The following is a 23,947-nucleotide window of genomic DNA, read 5'->3' as shown; positions in this document are numbered from 1 at the left end:
ACAAAAAAGATGGAGGCAGCTAAGTACCAACCCTCTATGTAGTCACTCTGTAAAAACTGGGCTCTTTAGAAGAGACCTCCGCTACCGCTCTTATAGGTGCCCGAGTCAGCTCTGAACACCTTTGAAAAGCTCATCTCAAAGAGTGAGGGGATGAGTGCTCTGGGTAGGATCTGTCGCATCTCCTCAGCTACCATGTCTAGACTCCCTTTAGAATTAACAGAAAGTAAGAAGCAAATCTAGCATGTGATTCATCCAGCCTATTTTAAGCATCTACCTTAGCAGGGGATGTGTTCATTTCCCTTGACTGCCTATAAAAGGAAGGTAGGCAACTAGTTCAGATGTGGGTGTCTACCTGATTGGTCAAACTACCCTGTCTTGTGCTTTCAAGCTGCACTAGAAGCTGTTCCTCCAAGATTTTCAAGGAGGTGTTTTCCTCCTTACCTCCTCTACAGGTTTTCCTATTTTCAAATTATGAAAACATGTCATGTATTCGATGCATCCATCTGGGCTGATCTGTGCTAACCGAGACCGCAGCGTCCTCCAGGGCAGCTCCAAATGTAGGACAGATTCCATCACTTCTACCCAGTCATTGACAGAAAGTTTGCCTGCCAGAAGGGGGCGGTTCATGGTTATAAGTGATACATGACACAGCACAAATCAGTCAGCAGCCTTTCTTCAGCTGTTTTTAAGAACAGTTGCAAAACATAAATCAGAGGGGGAAAAAACACAAAAAAACTTAACAATGAGTGGTAGGGTTGGACTAGATGATCTCCAGAGGTCCCTTACAACAATTCTGTGATTCTGTAACTATGTCCAGACATGCTTTAATATATTTTAAAAAACAAATGCTATCTATAAAGAGTACTGCATTGTGCTGCAACTATAGAGACAGGTTTGGCTGAAAATCCAACAAGACAAAAATATATTAATCATTGTTTAGCTGCCAAATAAAAAATACCATGAACTAATTGAGTGCCATTTTAGGGGCACAGATGATAACCCAGTCACGTGAGAAGCCATCATGAGGAAAAGTCATGTTTATGCTAGAAGTCAACTCTTTGCTCCTACCTAAAAGGTTCATGTATCAATTTATCACTGACTTTTCCTCAAATGATGGGTAAGCATGTGTCACAGCCAAATTTATTCGAATATTTCCCAGACTCAGAAGGATGCCAGGCCCCCTTCACCTGAGCCCCCAGTTCCCTGACTGACATCTTTCTGAAGGTGCTCCCAAGGGAAGGCAACAGCTTCAGAGCTTTTGGAACCAGATTTGCCTTTCCAAATTCCCTGCCCAGCAGCAAACGCAAAGCTTCTTTATTTGCCTGCTAGCATCTATCCTCCTGCGTGGGTAGGGAGAACATGTGGTCAGTCAGGCTCGGCCTCCCTCCAGCCTGACACTGGCAGGCAGACTCCATCCTGCATGGGATTTATCCCTTCTGCCCCCATGCATGCATGCCTGCAAGCTGTTTTCCCCATGGTGACACCAGGCAGAGAGGGTGTATTACCTGCACCAGTGTGATCTTTGTTTATAAAAGCCTCCATGAGTTCAGTCTTGTGTGCATATATCTTCTCTCGTAAGGCTTTTAAGGCAGACCATTCAACTGTGCTGACCCTAGGAGGAAAATATACAAAGTGGATCATTAAAGGATTTCAGTCCTCCAGCAATTTATTCTTTCATTATCAAATTCTGATATCCTTTAACACACACTATCATCTTCAGAGTCATCCTAAAAGACAACACTGGGGGGGGGAGCCCTAAACCTCAGAAGAATAATCTGGATTTAGGAGATAATCAAGTTTATGCAGGCAATTCTAAGCTGCTTTGCTTTAGTAAATCTGACCACAGTGCTAGTCATGGCAAAGCTGTAATGATAAACTTTTTGGACTCAATTCGTAACAGGATTTCTCCAGATTAATGCTGCAGCCTTGAAGCACACCTGACAGACCGAAACAGGCTCTGTAAGAGTCCCCAGCAATTGGCTGTTCTAACTGCTTATCCCTTTTAATTACCTCTGGGAATTTCTCAGGAAACCAAGTTAGAGCTCTTAGAACACATTTTATCTACTGTACTAATTTTGAAATTGATGATTGTAAAATAGAAAAATAGATGCCTACTCAATTACAGTTAAGCTATACATTTGTAGCAGGTACTTGCATGCTGAGTTCATACTCCTTCAGCGCACCTGCATACAGTATACATCCTCACCTCTCCTGCAGATTCTGTCTGCAAGTGTTTTTACTGACTTGATACTGTATAAAACGAGGACTCAGATCAGGATTCAGTTTGATGTATGCTCCCCGGTTGCTCCCATCTTCATAATAGTTAGAGGCAGAAAAAATAGTGATAACCTGATTACAGGAAAAAAAGAAACTGGATTAGCTAAAACAACTTTTTTGGGGACTGATTTTTTTTTTTAAATTGATCTTAGAAAAATGTGCAGGTTACAAAATGTATATACAAAGTGTATATGAAAAGCAGAAATCAACAGCAAGTGTGTAGTTGTCCAAACTGTTTGCAGTTATCAAATCTGAGCTCCAGGCCTGCATTTCTGGACTGTCACAGAAAGACTTCAGTTTAGAGAGCAGAGTGATAACATGCTGTTCAAAGGAAACCTCTCTCTAAGATAGACCTGGTTGTCAGGATCCTTGGTGGCCTCCTGCTACACCATGTCAGAAAGCAAAGCCCAGAAAAGAAACGATTAAGTGAAATGAAAGACTTCAAGAGCCATAGAGCACCTCTGGTGCTGCATTTACACATGCCATCCTCAGGGATTTTGTTAATGTTCATCTGTTTTCACCCGAGTAATAAGTGTGTCCCTGCTCTCTGAAGTCATAAAGACATTTGTTTTCAGAATGCTATAATTTGTTCTAACATCCATGTAGCGCACAATTCCCCCCCAAACCCATTTTAAAGAGGTGACTCCTTTTTTTCTAATTAATTTGGCAGGCCAATCTGTGGCTGTGTGTGTGAAGCTCGCATGAGAATCCCGCTTTGCATGCAAGCACCTTACCTTGCCACCATGACCGACCTCATAACCGTCTTGCTTACATTCATGAGACCTGATAAGCATCTTCAGGTTGTACCTTTCAAACAACTTGGCAGTGATGTCAGGGCCGAAGTAACAGCCACCTCCTCGACACTTGTTTGGTACACAGCCCCTTTGGCTTCTTGGATCACTCCAGAGAATATCGAGGGTCTGTAGAATAGCAAACTCAAGCAGGTGAGGACAGAGAGTAAAATGCTGGCCACAGCAAATGCCCCAAAGGGCTGGGAGAAACCTGAGCCAACAAGGAGATCTCCTGTTTTATCCCTCTAATACATGCTTCCTCAGCAGTGCATTCTTCTGGCCTGAAACTTTTGTTTTACTTACACTTCTTAAGAAACATTATCTAAATTTTTCATTAACTTTTTCAGGCAAAACATAATTTCAGAAATGCATCTCCTTTTACAGCTGAAGTTTCCATGTATCAGGAATAGTACATGGGCTACTTCAAAAGGTGCCTGCGCTTGTCTGTGCAAGAGGCATTTCCTATTTCCCAGCACGTGATAACTATGTGTGTTAGTGGGTTCACCTTATAACTATGGGAATGGCTGCTCTAAACATGACAAAATTTGTCTTTGGCTTTATTGTCTTTGGTGAGCTCATGTTTCAAAACTAGATTTCACACATCAGCAGGGTTCAAACATAAGGATAAATTACCATGGTTTAATGTCAGCTAACCTAATAATTCTGGTCAGCAGCAAACATGAGGCAAAAATGTGTTTTGTTTAAACCTCATTGGAAAAGGTTTAAGGTAACATGCTCTACTTCACATTTGCAAGCAGGGTTCAGTGGAAACTCAGTTACCTGGGGCAGTGTCAGATTTGGGGGTTTGCTTGTGTCCACTACATTAGTTTCTAGGTCAGATGTGTATCTTGGGAAATTGCATTTTCAGAAAGAGGTTTGCTTCTCAAGAAGCAAAACACAACCATCTATCCCTTAAAGCAGCTGTCTGAAGAGAAGCTCAGAAAAATAAACTTGTACACAAAATTTTCAGCTTCTAAATTGCTGTGCAAATTAAGCTTTCAGAATTGTCACAATTTATTAAATTACAGCAAGGCAAGAGCTCGGTATTGCCTTTAATATTCAAGAGGAAACTAACATGAAGAGGACAAAAACTTCCCACTCTGAACAATCAGCCTATATGTCTCAGGAGTTGGATTTTGTAAGATATTATCAGCATTCAGCTGCCAAAACCACAGCCAAAAAAAAAGGTGCTATCACTGACAGTTGTAAAGTCTGGCCTATTTAAACTGACAGCCACCTATGTACCAACAGATCCAACCACATGAGGGCATGCAAACACATCTCAGGCTGAGCAGTTTCTTCCTCCTAACAGCTAAGAAAAACATATTTTAAATCATATATACTTGTAAGGCATAAAAATCACAAACCCTTATTGCCAGGTCTACAAAAAGCATCCAAATAATTAATGGCTGATTAGCATACTACCAAGAATGATGGGTTTCTTATTAAGAGATACAGCAGTTCCACTCAGACTCAAACACACACTCTAAACAGATCACCTGCCAGTTTGTGTGTGTTCATATATAATTTGTACCAATTGATATTTGATGTACTCATATGTAATCTGTATCAACCTGTCTTTAGTTTCACCTACTTGTTGCCATTCCTTCTGGGTGGGCTCTGGAGGCCAATCTGGGTCTGAAACTGATGTTGCAGAGAGGAGGCCTGAGCTCATGCTATCCTTCACAAGTCTCTGGTACTCTTCAGCAATTGCATAGGAAGAGCTCTGTCTTCTAGGGCTGGACCCTGATGAAGATATGTCTTTCCTTTTCCCTGAAACATTCTGATGAGCACCGTATTTCTTCGGTGTGGTACTGGGAACTTTCTCCTTTATTCGGTCCTTGATGTCTGTAACTGACTTTGGTGGCCGCATCAAAGATCTCACCTTAAAAAATAAAATATTGAAAGAGTTATCAGAGCGTAAAGGTGATGCAAAGAAGTCTGCTGAAAGGCACATCAGTTGCCCTTGCCTGTACTCAGGATTTAATTCTACTCAATACTTAACTCCTATAACATCCTAAACTCACAGGTTTGGTGGCAAGTGTTTGGCACTTGCAGCAATTTTGCTTTACATATATATGTGGCCTCTTCAAAACTACTCTCATATTCTTAGCAAGATACATGCACTCATTCCACGTCACGGTCAAACACAAGCAATACAGTGCTTGGGCTCAGGACAGGTGCCTATGTGCCAAGCTTCACTGGAAACTGAAAATATACCTGTATATGATACTGATGATCAAAGCACATTCACTGCTCTGATACAGTAGCATTCTGCTAGGTTAATTCAGCTGAAATTAATGGAGTACTAGCAGGATAACAGTGAATTTCATGAAGTATTACATCAGGCCCTCTATGTTAAATAAACTCAACCATCTTCAATATGTATGGACATCTGCTCTTTCAGAGCTGTGCACTATGGCTCCATGAATGCCCATTAATACAGACTCTTCTCCAGGAGTATCTTTTTTTCTCTTTTGATATTTTCTCACACTAGCTCATTTTTAGGACCAAAAAAAAAAAAAAGTTCAACTATTTAACAAAGAAAAATATTTCTTCCAGGGGATCCTAGGCACTGAAACAAAAAGTCATTCCCCAGTGCACTGACCAGTATTTGAAGATCTGTCAATTGCCAACGGTACCAATTAAAAAACATCAGTTGGCCCCACATGATATTGCCCAGCAGAGTCTGAGTTGTGTCCCATACATGTCACATTTGCAATGCTCTCCTGTGGCAGCAACTTTGACTTGTTAATTCTGCATTTCACAGATGCTGCATTAGTAACACACTGAGCCAACCCTGGTGAAAGGTGGTGGAAATCAGCTCACAGATTAAGACACCTATATCCATAATACCCAATTTTAGCATACAGTGGGACAGTCACTGGAGTCTAGACAGTGACTCGGATGACCAGAAGTGTCCATTGCCCTTTTCCACATCTTTAAGATACAGAACTACACTGGACTGTCCAATAAAACATGTATTTTTGTATTAGAAACCATGAGGAAGAAAGAAAAAGCTCTAGATTCCACTAACACTAATGACAAGGCCCTCAATTCAGTTGCTTAAACTTAAGTATTTTGTGCCCTTTAAGCTGCTCTGTCATATCTGAGACATTAGCATGAGGTGGGCAGATATGAACTGGACCTACAGGAGACCTGTGGCATAGACCTCTGAAGGGGACTTTCTTCAGTGGCAGCTAGAGGCCCGAAAGGACATCCCTAGGCTACCAGTGCCTCCATCAACAGTGCTGGAGACCTATGTCTGGGCAACAATAAGACCTGGATTGCCACTGGATCTCCTGGGTCTCCACTGATTATAAAGAGCCTAAGTGCCCTGCTCACAAGCAGACAAGTCGATTTAGTTGTCCAAATCTTCAGGACGAAATCACACACACCATTTTCCACTGGTCTGAAAGAACTCTGCTTGATCATCATTTTAGACAGCCTGCACCTATCTTCTAAATTCCTGAAAAGCCATGGTTTCTGCTTTCTCAAGGCCAGGTCTTGAATTTTGATCCTTCCGGGAAGGCTCTCCCACCCACGCAAAGTTCAGCCCATGCCAGTGGAGGGCATGACAGGCGGAGAGCTTTCCCACGCAGAGCAGATGGCAGAAGCACAGCCCCAGGACAAAAGGCAGAGCTAAGGAGATGTTGCTAGACTGATTTCTGAAGTGTTCAGAAATGCCTGAGCATTAAGTAATTTTCATACTTTCTGGTTAATGTGTCATCACTGCAGGAAGGAGGTATCTGAAGAGTTTTAACTATTTTGAAGTCAAGAGACCCATGTTATTTTACAGCAGCCAAACATTTGGCTCCCAACACCTACTGAATCCTTGCTCTCTAAACACTGTTTTTGAAGAAAACTAAGACTCTTCTTCCCTTACTTGTTTTACATAGTATCCATTTCCTTTCCTAATGCAAACATCTTAGCATTTGTACTGCTAAATTCTTTAAAGAAAACAGAATTAACCCCACATGAACATGATCTCTTACCTTGTTTCTTTCGAATAAATTCAGGAAATCCAAATCAGTGGTGTCTGAAATTCCTCCATGTAGGATGAGAACTTTGCTATCAACGACAGTGGCGAGGGGAAGCCAGCTAAAGACATCTTCCAGAAGACACAAAATTATTTTGCCATGGACCTGTAAAACATACTTTTAAAAATTAGATCCTATTTTTGGCAGGCTCTGTTGCTTCTAAGTTCAAAATTTTGTCAGTATGCTTGCAACAGTCTGTATGAACAGTTCCACTCATTTGTGCAACACCCAGAATTGCAACATTGACAAACATGTTCTGAAATTTCCTTTAAGAACTGCTTGATTGTAGATAGAGCATTTCATTTTTCTTTCATCTTCTCTTGTGTTCTTGAGTGGCCTTACAAATGTTATTTACTTTATCACATAGATCTCTGAGCATAAAAGGCTAACACTTATAATTGTGTTGTCAGTTATTCCACTGAAAATTCAAAATACTTTTAACTACTTACTAAAATAATTCTGCACTACACCTATATAAACCAGTAGGAATTTTCCTTGCTTAGACAGGTTTCATTTTACAAGTGCAATGTTGAGAAGAAAATAAAGAGGAAGGAGGAGGAGTCTTACCTTATACTTCCTCAAAACTTCTCTTGTGAAGCCGTATCTGAAAATAGGACAGCATCATGAGCTGGTTTGCACTATACCCCTTCTGCATTACAGTGATTGCCCAGAATTTTCTATCCCTCCTTTCCTCCTGCCATTTCTGTCTCACCTCAGTTTAAATGTGCTTTCTTCTGCTCTGTCTTAAGAATTGAGTTAAACTGATTTCTTGTACATACAAGGGATCAGGAACAGAATCCAGACCAGAACTTATTAGAGTGGCCTATTTCTCATCTAAATGAAACAGTTTACCCTCTAGATACCAGCAAGAATTTTCAAAGGAATCTAACAGATGTGGGGTAAAAATTCCCACAAAAATTCCCAATTCCCTAGAGTTTTCATCCTAAATCACTTATGTTTATTAGACAACATAATCTATAATGCCTGTTTTCCCAAAAGGAACCAGGATTCTGCTTCCTCATTCTTTTAACACCAATATATTCTCGCTGTGAGGGGCATTTTCATAACACCCTACTTCTCAGGCTTCAAATTAACCCGTGTGCAACACTGCCAACCAAAATGTGCAGCAAATGGCCGCAGGCTGGAATGCGCACGTCCTTTGCCATCTCTACCATCACCGCCTTAGTTAATATTTTCCACTGCTTTTAGGGGCAATTTTCCTCCCCTGTAGACAAAGTCACTCCTGTTGTTTCAGGTTTTTCTGAAGCAGTGCTGAAAAAAAAGTAAAGTAGCACGTAAAACTGGTTCTCTTACATGGATCATCAACAGGATTTGAACCTGGGCCGCTAACCCAGGCTTATGCCTGTGCTAAAGCAGCAATATATTCTGTGTGCACGCACCAAGTGACAGCAAAGAGTGCCCTAGCAGCCAGGCACCCAGCTAGTTACTGGAGTAGTTTAGAACTGCAGGGACCAGGATTGCTGGGTCCTTCTCACGTCTGGGAGATGATTTCATCTAGGAGTTACACTTTCATTAGCCAGAGATGTTGGCTGTGATCTCCCTTTGGCACTGCTGTACAGCCAAATACAAACATCTGCGTTAGAAAATGGGGTCTTAGCTGTTCCCGAAATGGAGCAGAACGCCACCTTTCAAACTAATGTACCTGCCCTATGTAGAAGTTAGGATATTTACCCGCCCCTTATGTCTGGGAAATGAGATCTCAGTCAAAAGTTAAGACAAAGAAATGCTTAGGAAAAATACAAAGTAAAGAAGGGAAAATGAAATGTTAACTCTTGGTTTCCTGGTTCCATTTTATTGCATACTCTTATGTCTCTTGTTATGCTGTGGAAAAAGCCAATGATTTAACTAAAATATAGTCTGGCAATCCATCCCCTTTCCCCAAGGTTATACTCAGGGTTCCTCTAAGCCCACTGACTGCAATGGATTCTGAGTAGGCCAGAGACAAGAAATGAGTTACATCAAAGTGTTTGTGTGTAATAAGAATGTTCTTTGCCCCCTCATACATGTTAAAAATGCTGAAATACACCAGAATACCCAGGAAAACACTATTTCTGTTGTAGAGATCAAATCTGTAGCACAGTGGTTAAAGCAGCATTCAAAGACTCCAACCTTTCCAATGAAAAAACAAATGCCCCCTCCAGCCACTAAAATCTACCTCACGTTCATGACGTAGTCTTCATGGTTTCCTCTATTCAAGTGTAAATCATTGGGGTAGATAAGAAGAAATGCAAACAGGATTATAAGTATCTCCATAGAATTGTCCCCTCTGTCAACAAAATCACCATTAAAGACATAAGGGTTTTTTTCTGAAGGCAGACCATTCTGCAGAAGGAAACAAAAACAAGGAAATTTGGAGACCCTGCTGTGCTACTGTAATGAAAGAAATAATAGCATTCCAAATGAGATCACATTGCTAGAAAATCTGCAAGAGTCTGCATAATACAGAGATTTAAAATGTAATATTTCTTTATTTCCACTGCTTAGTGCAGATGTCTCCACACCAGACAACCTGTACAAGCCATCAGAGGAGAGGTGACCTCCCTGACTGTTCTCATGATGCTGTCTCCAATCCTTTTCTCTATCTATTAAATTAAACTGAAAGGAACATTATTTTTCTAATAAAATACTACTTTTCTATTAATGCAACTGCTGGCAGGAAGCTATGCACTTACGAATAGAAAGGAATCATTCATTTTCAATGTGAGACAACAAGTTTATGAAAAATTCTCCTATGACACAAGTTGGAAGGTGCTTATGTTTCCTTACACAGTAAGAAATCAGATTTCATATACTTACATTGTTTGCAGTCCATGCTTCCAAAGTTCCTAAGAAAGACTATAGTCCAGAGGACATTCATCAAAATCTACAAAATCATATTACAATTGTAGAAGCCACTCTTATGAGATTTGGCAGCATTGCAAAACATCATACCTGCTGAATAATGCTACTGCCCAAGTGTCCAGCACTTTCTACATTACTACGGCATTCCCTGGTATACTGCTTTAATGGGTTTACTGTGGGATGTGCAATTTGGTCAGTGACCCAACTAAACTCTTAACATGAACCCATTTTTTGTCTCAGTCAGTACCCTGTACTGCTGTTAAGAAGGCCAAAATGCAGTAGTCATCCTGATCTCTCGACTCCCACAGCGGCACAATTTTGAATGCTGTAAATACAGCTTGCTTGATTTTTGCCATAGCTTCTCCCCTGCTCTCTCCAAGTTGACTTAGAAGAGGCATGTGTTGGCTCTGGGCTCCAAAGGGTGACAACTTATGAGACTCTGACAATGTGCTGGGTTGCAGTGGTTTAAAAAAGAAAGAAGTTTCAAGAGTGCAACAGACTAGACAGACTCAGCAGCAGCTCATAGAAAGATGGATTAATCAAAGCTTTGCTTTACAACTAATAGGTATCTGAATTACCAGCAGATTGTCAGCGTATGCACAGCTGCTCTGCAACTGCAGTGTTCACAGAAAGACAGGTCTTCTCTGTCATTCTTCTCCTGGAAAAGCTTAGCCACAACTCTTAGTTTTAAATGAGAGTTTGTTTTGGACTTTCACCTTTGATGTGCCATTTTAGTTCTGTTCCGCACTCATGTAAAGTTTTTATTTCCTTTTCTGCAGTTTTGACCAGCAATAAGAGCAATACTAAATTAAAGGGTGTTGCAGCCTCTCACATGTCAGAGGTGAATAAGGCCCTCTAAAGATAAGGAGAAAAGTGTTGTGGGGTCACTTGCTCGTGGGTATCATCATTACTGTATCTTCTGGGCTAGTGATTAATTAACTTCCCTTTGTCATTTGTCTGTTCTCCAGCTTCAGGGCATGTCTATCCATAGCATCCATTTAACAAGCTAACTGAGCAATACATGTTATAAAATTCAAGGGTCTCAGTGAATTTCAGGAAATGCTGTAATTCAACAAAGACTGAATGAATCTTTACAAATCGGTTATTGAGAAAAAGGTAATTATCTTAGCACCCCAAACTGGTTTTAAGAACTATACGCACAGTTACAAGTAGCTTTGTATTGATAATCTATAGCCTGCTAGCTTCTGTGTGTTTGCTGCTATTCATGGTTTGGAGATTTCTAAATGAATTGTGATTAAAGTTCCCTGGACAGAGCCCCATTCTGGAGGAGAGCAGTCTGCACGCAGGCCTGCGAAACGCTCCAGCAACCCGGTCAGGTCCTCCCGGCTCCACGCAGAATGGAGTTCACTACACGCTTCTTGGGGCCACCACTTAAGATCACACTGCTTTGTTTCAAGGTACAGGTGGTTCATGCCACCTCTGAGGAGGAAATTCCTTCTAACTTAGAGCTGAGTTGTTAGGAAACAGGAGAAAAATGGATCCCAGAGGCTGACTGAATTTGCTGCTCAGCTGAGTAAACTGCTCACAGGGGACAGGAAATACTGCATCTATTCATTTGCTTCTACATAACTGAGCAGCTCTATCACGTGCTCTCTATTTTTTCAACCACTTTGAAATAAGAACAAAATATTCCCCCATTTTATGTAGTTTGGTGGAAGGAGTCCCCCAGAAACTTAACAGTCAGTGAATGACTGGGGGTGAACTCTAGCCTGTGAAGTCTGTGGGAGCTTTGCAACTGAATTTACTAGAGTTGGGTTTTTATCCTTGCTCTGAGAGTTTTTGTCTTTTGGGAACATCCCTTTAGAGAGGGAAAAAGAATCATCATCTCCCTACTCTGGAAGAGTAAATTTGAAGTCGATTCCTGATGTAAATATAACTACACCTGAGCATCTATTTTCAAAATAGCTCTTTTGTTCCATCCCAGATGTGGTAGATGAAACCAATCTGAATCACACTCTTATGCTGTTTTAATATCCAGTTTCAAAAAGTCTAATTAAAATAACAGCTTAAATACAGAAAGCCAAGGATCAGCTAAAAGTTACTGATTCATATGAAAAGCCGAACCCTGTAGAGGTCTGCTTATGCTTAAAATAAACAGGCTTCAGGTGTGCACTTGGATAAAACAATCAAGTCTTCCACTCAGCAAATGTCAGTTAAAGTGTATCGAAGCTGGAAGCGGAGGGGAACTGCACCATTTAAGCAGCTGGTTTAACTCATTACAGCCTCCTTTCAGTGTAGATGAATATATAACCACCAGACACAAATCCTCTCCTACTGAAAATTCGAATCAGAGAGAATATCTGCTACATGAAAGGTGGTGATTCATGCTAGAGAGAAATGTGAAACAAAATACAGGAAAATTCCTCCATCTTCAGTTAAATATACAATTGTGGAAAAGATAGCCTGAAGCTTTTTTTTTTCACATCAATAAAACAGAATTGTTTTATTTAACATGAAAAGTGGACAGCTGTTCAAAGCTACGTAAATGGTGTCCAAAGTGCATTTCCATTTTGTGCAAGCTACATGACTGCTTCCAAGAATTAAAAGACTTTTAAGCAGATAGCACTCCTTTTTGTTTCCTGTAAGCAAAAAATAATAAAAGAACACTTTGCAGGTATTGATGGAAGGTGTAAGTGGGTCCAAGAAAGCTTCTGCATTCATTGTGGAGGGCCAAAATTATCCATGGTGTAGAGGTACATCAGGAACTAAGTTAGCTCCTGATTTTAGAAAACCTGAGCCAATACGGAATATAAAACAGTGATGATAGGACTTTAGAGATATTGCAAGGAACCCTCCTAAGTTTTGGTTTGTGCTCCAGCTTGACATTTAGAGAGAGACAGATCTCCTGATCTTCTCCTTCACAGTCAGCAGAAGAATGCAGAGAAGGAAAAACTATGACAGACCCAGACACCATTCAAATTATTACAGAGGGTTCTTTTTGTGCATATGTATGCACATGTATGTGTGTGGTGCATGCACACCACATGTACCATTCTAACAGCGATGAAAACTATCAGACATAAATAAGTGTTCTTAACAACAAGCCTTGAAGTCAAAATGCTATGTCACAGGACACCAACTTACCTTGTAGAATATCAGCAAAAGATCATCCAGTTTTCCATGCAAATCTCCTACAGGAAACAAAGATATGATTTTATTTTTTTTTGGTCACAGAAGAGGGAAGAAGAGAGAAAACTGGAATTGTAAAACATGAGTTAGTCCTAACTTTTCCCCCATGTTTTCCTTAATAATTTGCTTTGCAATAAGAGTATATCAGCTTCATTTTAAGACACATGATCAAGTTGCTCAGTGAAATCTGGCAATTAAATACTTAACAGAGTTTATACAATTGCCTTGCATGAAAGTTTTTGTCTTTCCAACTGGATCTGAAGATCAGACCAGTCACACAGTCAAAAGTTAGTCCAGAGAAATGTAAGATGAACAACCATACTACATATTTGAAAAACAAAATATGTCACTGCAAAGGGATCAGTACTTTAGAAATATGACAGACCTCTAAATACTATGAGATTTAAATCTACTAAGTAGTCCACTGTACACCACACATTTGGGCATCTGTCTGATTCAGGGTCAGGGTTTGATTCCCGCAGGTGGGATCTGGTGGTGAGAGTGTCAAGAACTTTCCTGTGCCTCCATGCCTCAGAGCTAAGGCTGCAGGACGGACAGATCTGGTCCTGCCCGAAAGGCCTCCCCTGAACAGGCAGGTGGCCTTCACTCGGTGCGAAGGGCCCCTGCTGCACAGCTCCCCTCTGCCTATGAGCAAATTTCATGAGCACAGAACCAGCCTTCTCACATCTGCAACTCATCACCACAAAGGCACAGGACAGCTTTGATATTTATCTTGTGATAATACAGCTTCATCACCAATGACTTAAAAAAAAAAGAGAGAGAGAGAGAAAGGATGTGACATTTTTACCCTGTCTGTATGTCTTCTGTGCAACTTTTGATTCATTCAGAGCCTGCTGAAGTCACTCTAAGGACTCTTTTAGGCTACGATAGATTTTTCATCACGTGTGTGGGTACAAACATTTCAGATGCACGTTTAATCCTCACTATTGTTTTGAAATTAAAAAGATATGGGGGGAGGGACACCTTATTTTAAGAAAATCAACATTTTGGACCTGTTACCTTTAAAAACTGGACTTTCATCTTTTGCAGAAGATCCTTCTGGTTACAAAAGCTATTAGTTTGAATGACAGGAAGGGGAACCCTTTAGATGCTGCTTAGATACAAATAAGAGGAGTTATGCTTTGATTAGTAAGAGCACGCTGTGTAGTGAGCAAATATGAATCCATGTTCCCTTAGTTTGGAGAGAGGTTCTGTTTGCTTGATTAATGAATTACTGTTTATGCAAAATCTCGTTTAAACAACCCCTTTCCTGGCAATCAAAGTAGGTGCATAACCATGTCTTATAAAAACATTAGTAGTTTTTCTGCGTGTGTCACAGTGCCCTTCCCTGCACCACTTTCCTACTGTACACAACACAGACACTGCTAGCTGTCAGAGTTAATGTCACCACCACTGTTCTGTTTTACCACTATCACTCCATATGGCAAGTCATGATGCAGCATCCCTTTATCCATAACTTACAAAAGCCTAATAAAACTGATGGGCAATGGGCTCTTAGTTCTGAGGCCTTTACCTTGTGACACCTCACATCATTCTGTGAGACTAATTCGTTTGTTGTACAAAGACTGATTCATCCCCGTGTGTCCCTTTAGAAATGAGAGTTTATTATATATTTCAATTTATTCCAGACAGTCATGCTGTCAATGTAAGGTCTTATTTGCCACCCCTATTAAGCTCTCATTAAAATCATTACTGAGTAAATTACAATGGCAAAGTCTTTTTCTCAGTAAAAGGAGAAAATGGTGAGACTGGCAGCCAGTCATCACAACACTTGGTGCCTTTTTAGAGATGGAAGTGCAGGAATATTTAAGCTGCAGTGCAGTGTTAGCTGATTTAATACTGACTCATTCAGAAACACTTAACAAGAAGAGAAAAGGCAAAAGGAGGTGACGGACTTTCTTAAAATATACCATGGGTGACTCAGTAACCTTATTTTTCTTGCTTTGTGCTAATTTGCACTTTGGCAAAAAAAAAAGCATCGAGAAGTTTCTTGTGATGGCTACAATTGGCAACGTCCAGATCATCCTCCAGCTGCTTAGGGTATCAACCTGCTGCCAAAAGCGGTTATTTGCTCTGGCACCTTACCACAGACGGTTATCTCCTTGGAGTAGGAAGTAGAAAGATGAGTGATGTTTGGCATCTCCTTAAGAACCCTCCTGGTTTCATGTAATAGCTGCAGTACGTAGCGGGCATGAAGCAGCTGTGAGAAAAAAAGGGGCGAGACAAGGGAGACTCATTAGGAGTAGCAATATGTCTGCCTGCTTCATTAATACCAGACGCCTGTATTGCCAAGGAAGCTATATCAGATTATTTACACTACAGCCCTCCTTAAAATACGAGTACAGGCTGTGGGGGTTAGTGCAGGAATTAGGAATGTTCATAGGTTTGTTCTTGCTTCCCAGTGAACAAATATGTGGCCCTTAATGAACTCATTTTTATTTCCCCATCTTATTTCCACTGTGCTGCTTTACTCTCCCCACCTACAGAAAGGATAAGAAAGTAGGTAGTACCACACTCAGAATCATTACATAAAGTCATCTGTTCAAAGTAACTAAAAAGGGATCTACCTCTAGCTGCGAGTTAAAAAAAAAGAAGAGGAAAAAAAAAAGCCATAAATTATTTTTCAGCAAATTGCAAACAAACGAGAGGGGGAAACTCCAGTAAGGGTTGCCTTATTAATACTTATCTTCCTGCTCATTATAAAGTTATGAGAATGAAACATCCACTCTTTAAAGATTGCTCCTTTCTGAAGAGATTTATGTCCCTGCTCCTCTAAAAGTGCTCTTCTGGTCTTCTGCACTGTTAATGCTTTTTATGATGATCTTGTCAATCAGTGATTTTTAAGGCTTTTAATTCAAACATAGCAATCACTGAGGAAGTTTGGTATAGGAGACAGATAGGCCACAGATGATTGATTTTGCAAGATGGATGTTTTCAAAACAAACAAAAAAGCCAATTACACATAATCACTTCCTTAAAAAAATGCTGACCACAGAAAGGATTAGAGAGCTGATGGTGAAGTCTGGGTGTTCTCACTTAACATGTGCTTTATATCTGTCTACTTGTAAGAGCAGCCTCCACACAAAATTACAGAAAAAAAGCATTATTTAGTAAATTAAAAACCAAGATAGATTGTTATCACTTACTTATAGTAAATATACTGTTAAGCCTAAATGCTGAACTTCAAGAGGTGCAACAAAGTAGTGCCATGTAATGCCTCCCCAGCTCCGCTCCCACCTTACAAGGGGAGGCAAAGGGGCTTCCTAAAGAACATACACAGCGAATCAGTACCAGAGCCTTTGCAGTGCCTCGGCAGCAGCAGAAAGAGAGCTCAGGAGGGCTGTGATATCATCTTGTTCAGCTACGTTTGCAATGCTTTGTATTCACTCTCTCCTTTATGGTGGGGTCTCACACACTGGAACAAGGTGATTAACCCCTGCACCTCAATTCCTCCCAAAAGTACGTGTGTGTGTGTGGGGGGGGGAGAGCTCTTTGGGCCATGCCTGGCACATTTCTATTTTTAACACAGTAAAAAAGAAGATAACTAGTATCTGGGCTGCCTTAGGATACCTTCCCCCATCCTGTATCCTCACTGCTTCCCATCTCACAGCTGCTGAGGGTTCCCATTGCATGATCACCATAATCTCAGTGCTAAAAGAGAAGGTTCCCAGCAGTCCCTGCCTCCTCCTCAGTGCTGGCTCTGGTGGTCACAGAGCCAAGGCAGTAAGCCAAACCTGGGAACTAGTCCAGCTGAGAACTGACCATTTGGGGGTTTGTTGGGTTAGCTCCCAGCCAGATGTCAGGAAAGAGCAGTGGAAATGCATAGCTAGGCATGGAAAAGAAGGGAGAAATACCCCCCTTGGCACCAGTACAGCCTTATATTGGATTCAACTGATTGTGGAGCTACAGCTTGACAGAGATGTAGAATGAAGAAAAAGAAATCAAAATAGTTGCAACTTACCTCTTCATTCTTGAAAGCATCAAGAAGAGCACTGGCATCTGCAGTAGTGAGGGGGAACTTGAGTCGTGGTCCATAATAGGAGTCTGGAACATCAATCCTCTTTTCGAATTCTGTTAAACTTAAGCCTGAGTCTGTCATCTGAGAGACACCAGGGCCACTGAAAAAGTGAGAATCTGGAACAAGAGGGAAGAAAAACAACAATGGAGAAATCCCACCAGTCCCCCAAAGTGCGACAACAGCGTGACCAGAACTAGTGAACATAACTGATGTTTAACTTGCTGCAGTATTACAGTTGTTAGTTTGTTCCTACCTTGTACACAACTTCAGGTCTCCCCAAATTGTTTCATAATACTAAAAACAAAACAAAACAAACAAACAAAAAAGCCCCAACAGCCAATAGCTGTGGTCAGGATGTAAAACATTTTGCACTGAGATTCAGGAACAATCTGCTCTCCTAGACACTGAGAAACATAACCTGTCACAGAGTTTCCTCTCCGTTCCCTGCAGAGCAAGGAGATTCAAAAGTCATAGCTGATCATTCAATGACCTTCATCCATTTACAACTCAATATTACACTTTTAATACGGGTTTTAAAAATCTACTTTCATTTTCTCTGCAAGCTGAATACCAGAAGTTCACTGAAGATTTAAAAGGCCAACAACAAAATCCTACTTCTTCCTAGTGGCTTGCAAAGCACTTCTTTCTGCTACAACTAGAGACAACGCCAGCTTTTGGCTGGCTGCCATAAAACCATTGGATGAAATAAACACTAGCATAGTGGTAAAAGTAGAGCACAGCTTCTAATTTTCCTCGAGCATGGAGAAAGCAGGAACATTGCTAATTGCTTCAATCCAGTATTTTTAATATGCCCTTGAATATATATCTGAGTGAAAGTAGAATTGTTTTCTTCTTGCAGATTGCCTTTATCATCTATTATTCCAAAAGAGAGAACTAGAATGCTAAATGACAGTGTTCTCCTGTGAGGTGACTGGCGTAAATACTTTTTGCTGGGTTGCTGTTAAGTGTTCTGTAACCTTCATTAGATGCAACTGGAAATAGAGATGTATTATTTATTGCTGGAGGCATACCTGTGGCTGTGACAGAAAACTGACAGCAGCTGAAACCTGTGTGTGGCCTCATAAATTATGAGATTCATAAAGACCAGCTTGTTTTGTAACTGGAGAAAATTCATTTTAAAGAAACAAGTAGATAATAGCTTTTTTTTTAATCAGCTCTGGATAAAAAACAATGGTTTTTACCAGTTCTTTGCTGTGAGCTGTTTAGTATGTTCAATGCACAGCCATGCAAGTGGATTAAGGCATCAAGTAACAGCAAGGTGCTCAAGGTTCATAGTTTCCACCAAGTGCAGTCTGATTTGCAGTCTTTCACCACCATTACAGCTTTGCCTGGCCAGATGCCAGCATGTCGCAGGAGGACTGAAGCTGCTGGTTCCCGCACACTGAGCAGCCTAGCATAGCTGGACCGAGCCTTGTCACGGTGCTAGCCCTGGGTCTCTGCGCTGCGTCTCTGTCTGTCATCCCTCCCCTCCGGAAGTGGCTTGCTGCAGACCACAGAGCTGCTTCCTCAGACCATCCAAATTGCCTCTTGCTCATGTGTGCTGATCCAGGGGCCTGCTGGCCTTGCTTAACCCCCCTGCATACAGTGGGGCAGGAAAGCAAGGATCTCTGGTGCGGCAGAGGCATTGCCTAACTGTAGGAGTAAAGTGTGCTAGGGAGTTACAGCTCTTTGCAGAGCAATGTGACACACTCCCTCTCCCTGTCTGACATTACTCTGCTTCAGAGAGTCGCCGTCTTTTCAGCGTTTCAAACCAGCCAGCTGCCCAAGTCGCTCTCTCTGAGGCCCTGCCTTCCTGCAGGCATCATGGCTGCCCTTCCCTCCACCTCCAAACAGAGACCCGCTGTCCTCACCACTTCTGTTCTTTTTTCGGCACTTGCCCAGGCTGAGAAACTGAATCTCCTTCCCTGTGGGGCATAAAGAGAACCCCATTTTTCGCTGCTAGATGCGGAGTCAAGAGCCAGTCATGGTCGTTAGCCTTGGAAGGCTCTTCTACCTCCTCCTCAGGCATACAGCTAGATTTTAAGGTTCCTTACTGTGCAGGATGACTGTCTCATCTAGGAGCAGGCAGCCCCCCCATCCAGTAATAGATGTCCTAAAGCAGCTGGGAGATTAGTGTGCACTGACCCAGGAATACCCCAGCTTGCCACAAGCCCCATGCAGGATGAACCCTGAAGGAACCCCTCATTTTAGTTATCTAAAAGTTAGGGTTCCAGTCTCTCTGCCAAGGCTTTTTCAGTCCATAAAAAGATAAGGATGATGACTCTAGAAGTGCCTAGTTTAGGCATCTAGCTTAACATGGAAGGAGATACCCTTTTGTGAATATGCATTGCTCCTGTGACTGCAGAGGGAGCCTTGGTGATGATTTGCTCTGTACTCTGACATTAGAGGTGCAGTCCAAGTGAGTTAAGCCTTTGCTACCTGCAGCCCCTATGTGACTCTCCTGCTGTTTACAGGACAACGTGAAAGCCTAGAACAACACGGAGTCAATTTAGCCACAGAAAGCCCAGGGGCCTGATTTTCCTGACAAGAACACCTCGCCATAGGTGTTCAAGGTGAGTCAAAGACACCACTACAAAGACATACTCACTGCTGGGTAACAGGAAACCAGCTAATTCCCTGGCTCTGCAAGAATCGCTTCCCTTTCTGTCACCACCCATGCTCCTTTGGGCTATTCTTCAGAGAAGGTGAAGGAAGGTGCTGGCGCAGAGCCAGCACTGTCTTTGGGACGAATGGACAACAGGAGGCTCCCACAGAATAAATTAGCCTGACCAGAGATCTTTAGATTAAAAGACTGAGTAGGTATGCAAGACGTTTCTTTTTTTTTTTAATAGGATGAAGGGAAGTGTAGGGTGGAAGAGGTTTTAATTCTTATTTCCCATAAATCCTTTGAAAATAACCTTTAATTACAACCAGAAGAAGAACAACATACACAGCCATGTACTATCCTAGTCATGATTTAAACTGCACTGACATCTCAAACAGGACGAAAGGATGAAAAAAGCTACAGGGTATGAGAGAGAAACAATCACATCAAAAACACTACCGTGTTAATGATGAAGTGGCGGCTTTCTTTTTAAAAAAACCATATTTTGAAGGAGCAGATTAAAAAGAGGAAAGTGATGTGATGAGTAGGGGAGATTCAATGGTTTATAATGGAAGGAAAACACTGATTACAAAATCTTCAGATAGCTTTCTCAGCATCCAACACTGAGTAGGACAGATAACGTGCTCTGGTAAGATTAGATGCTATCTTTTTAGAGAGGGCTTTTGAATCGTATGCTGTCATCCTAATTTAAGGGAGCACAAACAGATGAAAAAAAAGCCAGAGAGTTAAAGTCTGTGGGTTTTAGAACATACTTTGGAATAGCAAAGCTAATTTGAAGCCTCTCTGCTTGTTATCACAGAATCACAGAACAGTTGAGGTTGGAAGGGACCTCTGGAGATCATCTAGTCCAACCCCCCTGCTCAAGCAGGGTCACCTAGAGCACATTGCACAGGATTGCATCCAGGCGGGTTTTGAATATCTCCAGAGAAGGAGACTCCACAACCTCTCGGGGCAACCTGTTCCAGTGCTCTGTCACCCTCACAGTGAAAAAGTTTTTCCTCATGTTCAGATGGAAGTGTCTGTGTTTCAGTTTGTGCCCGTTGCCTCGCGTCCTGTCGCTCGGCACCACTGAAAAGAGTCTGGTCCCATCTTCTCGACACCCTCCCTTCAGATACTTGTACACATTAATAAGATCTCCTCTCAGCCTTCTCTTCTCCAAGCTATACAGGCCCAGCTCTCTCAGCCTTTCCTCCTAAGAGAGATGCTCCAGTCCCCTAATCATCTTTGTAGCCCTTCGCTGGACTTGCTCCAGTAGTGCCACATCCCTCTTGCACTGGGGAGCCCAGAACTGGACACAGTACTCCAGATGGGGCCTCACCAGGGCTGAGTAGAGGGGGAGAATCACCTCCCTCAACCTGCTGGCAACACTCTTCCTGATGCACCCCAGGATACCATTGGCCTTCTTGGCCACAAGGGCACATTGCTGCCTCATGCTTAACTTGGTGTCCACCAGCACTCCCAGGTCCTTCTCCGCAGAGCTGCTTTCCAGCAGGTCAACCCCCAACCTGTCCTGGTGCATGGGGTTATTCCTCCCCAGGTGCAGGACCCTGCACTTGCCTTTGTTGAACTTCAGGAGGTTCCTCTCCGCCCACCTCTCCAGCCTGTCCAGGTCTCTCTGAATGGCAGCACAGCCCTCTGGTGTATCGGCCACTCCTCCCAGTTTGGTATCGTTGGCAAACTTGCTGAGGGTGCACTCTGTGCCTTCATCCAGGTCATTGATGAAGAAGTTGAACAAGACTGGACCCAGGACTGACCCCTGGGGGACACTGCTAGCTACAGGCCTCCAACTAGACTGCGCAACTGATCACAACCCTCTGAGCTCTGCCCATTGAGCTGGCTACTAAACATTTATCCCTAGCAGTTTAAATTTATTCATTTTAACCATCCATGTATTGATCAATTTTTGCATTTTGTGTTATGGAATATGTTATCCTACATTATCTGTAGGAGTTTTGCACTCCTATGTTATGTTTGCTCAATACATACATTCTCGAGATAAAGATACAATATACTCCTGTTGTAGAACTTCCTCTGACATGGTCTACTGTGGTTTTTCAGCTTTTCCAGCTTTTCTGACTGACTGCTCCCTAAGCTTTGCAATTTCTCATTCACAGAGGGATCACAGAGAGGGAAACACCAGGCAGACAATAACAAAGAATTTGTTAATCATGGTAGGTCTGTTCCAGCCAAGTCAATATTATTTGCCATTTTTTAAGTGGCAGTAGTACATGATTAAAATTTAGTTCACAGATTTTTTTAATTAATCCAAAATATTCAGTTATAGTCCATGTTATGTTCCATACTACAACACCCCCAAGCGCTAGGTTTTATACTTGCAACTGAGAATAGTTTAAAAATAATTGAGTGTAGCCAGTTTCCTGCTGATACTGGATGTTTTGCAGCAAAATCTAGAACAAGTTAAATTTAAAAGTGGTCCAGAACTACTTCAGAAAAAAAACAGAAGGAAAGCAACCTCTTTGTTTGCTTCCACCTGCCCTACACCAACTAGTCACACTCTTTCTGGATAACTTGTAGGTTTTTTTTTTTTTTAATTCTTAGGAAGCTGTGCAAATTGGAGTCAGGAAGACTATCATGAGAACAGTTTAAGGGCAAGAACATATAAGAAAGCACTCTGAGCAAGGACAACAGGTACCCATACTGTCTTACATCCCGACTCACTGTGTAGATATTGAGCAGAATCAACACTTTCAGGATCAAATTCTTATTATGGTACTTGGGAGAGCAAAACTCAGCCCCAGCATATGCACAGGCTGTAATCATCACATTGAAAATTAACCATCTCACATTAGGTCTTTCAAACAGAATATCCCTATTCCTTTGACTTTTATCCTTACCTGCATCAGGACGAGAAAAGTGATCCAGCATGAATGCAAAAAAGCTGGATAGCTGTGTAAGGAAAAGAAAAGAACAAACACATATTGATCAGTTCCAACAAACATTAGCACTCTCTTTTCTTAGTCGGTTACTATTAGTTTTCTGTTTGGGGGATCTAAGACACCACTGTATCTTCCCATAGCATCAGCCTGCAATAATGACCCAGCCTGTGTCCTACTACAAAAACTGCAGCTTACTCTTTTCCTTCTTTACTGTGAATTAGCAGGTTGACACTATATGAATACATACAAAGTCCCAGGGCTATTTCTACTCTGACATTTTTGGGTGTAATTCATCTTGCCTACCATCCAAATTATTTGCCTAGATTTTCTCTATAGTCAATAAAAAGAAATCACCACAATTCATCTAACTCACTTTAGACATTGACACTAGGATGAATGCAATGCCCTAGAAGTTCCTAATACCCTGTCTTGACCGTAAAGGAAGCCTGGGCTGACTTGCTGAGATACTGATATCTCTATTGCACATATCTTACCTCACTGACACAGTTAAGATCACCCATAGTGCAATGACCTGCAATCCTTGGCTAATAGAGCAGAAACTTCCAACCTAGATGTAGGCAGAATGGTGTCCTGCTGTCTGTGCAGTTTTATAAAACTTACATAGTTCATGTGCAAGGCAGGGAAGGGGTCTTATATAGGAGACAGCTTTGCAGGGAGAAACACAACCACATATCCATTTTGTATGTGCAGCTTCAGCGTTCTGGCGATAAGATAGCTGCTTGTATTGGAAGAACTGAAGATACAAACCTGCAGCTGAGCTTGCTCGTCAGCATATTCAATCGACTGAAAGATACTCAGACAGTAGCGGCGCCTCATCTCTATGCGGGCCATTGTCGCACGGTACCACCTCTGGATGAGGACAGCGGCTCTAAGCACTGCCAGAACAGAAAGTAACGGAGCACACATGGATGCAGTGCAGTCTACAATGAAAACACATGTGCTGCCTTTGCAGAATCTTGCAGACAGATGACAAATGCAATCCACTGAGTTCAGTCAGCATTAAGATGGAGCTCTGTAAAACTGAGACTGAAAAAATGTTTTCTAGTAACGAATACATGATGTATCTACTGTTTCGGTCTGCAGGGACAGATCCCAAACCAGCTGACTTGTTCAGGCTTATATCATTACAAACCTTCCCCATTTCACTGTCCTGAAGATATTACCCATTTAAGAAGGCAGCTATGTCTAGCTGATGGGTGGTATGTGGGTTTGGGGAAGGTGAGAAAAGGAAGACCACCAATTTG

At 41.8% G+C, this 23,947-nt stretch overlaps 1 protein-coding gene across 2 annotated transcripts in view; it reads right to left on the bottom strand.

Annotated features, from left to right (window-relative positions):
• Positions 1–23,947, bottom strand: part of PPEF1 (protein phosphatase with EF-hand domain 1) — a 41,402-nt gene that overhangs the window by 1,883 nt on the left and 15,572 nt on the right. The window contains exons 1-13 of one of the 2 annotated variants that reach the window (XM_067289738.1): positions 23,451–23,486; positions 22,641–22,692; positions 17,103–17,275; positions 15,227–15,341; positions 13,076–13,122; positions 9,285–9,451; positions 7,676–7,712; positions 7,064–7,213; positions 4,663–4,953; positions 3,012–3,197; positions 2,207–2,349; positions 1,506–1,612; positions 442–605 (exon numbers count right to left, since the gene is read on the bottom strand). In XM_067289738.1, the coding sequence (XP_067145839.1) occupies positions 442–605; positions 1,506–1,612; positions 2,207–2,349; positions 3,012–3,197; positions 4,663–4,953; positions 7,064–7,213; positions 7,676–7,712; positions 9,285–9,451; positions 13,076–13,122; positions 15,227–15,341; positions 17,103–17,275; positions 22,641–22,671 (1,611 nt within the window). In that variant the 5' untranslated portion in view covers positions 22,672–22,692; positions 23,451–23,486. Of the gene's footprint in view, positions 1–441; positions 606–1,505; positions 1,613–2,206; positions 2,350–3,011; positions 3,198–4,662; positions 4,954–7,063; positions 7,214–7,675; positions 7,713–9,284; positions 9,452–13,075; positions 13,123–15,226; positions 15,342–17,102; positions 17,276–22,640; positions 22,693–23,450; positions 23,487–23,947 lie in introns of those variants that run through there. The other variant, XM_067289737.1, reaches the window with a different exon arrangement.

The sequence above is a fragment of the Apteryx mantelli genome, chromosome 1 (assembly GCF_036417845.1).
Source record: "Apteryx mantelli isolate bAptMan1 chromosome 1, bAptMan1.hap1, whole genome shotgun sequence".
NCBI lineage: Eukaryota > Metazoa > Chordata > Aves > Apterygiformes > Apterygidae > Apteryx > Apteryx mantelli.
Note: the sequence above shows the minus strand (reverse complement) of the source record. Positions and strands in the feature narration are given on the sequence as shown.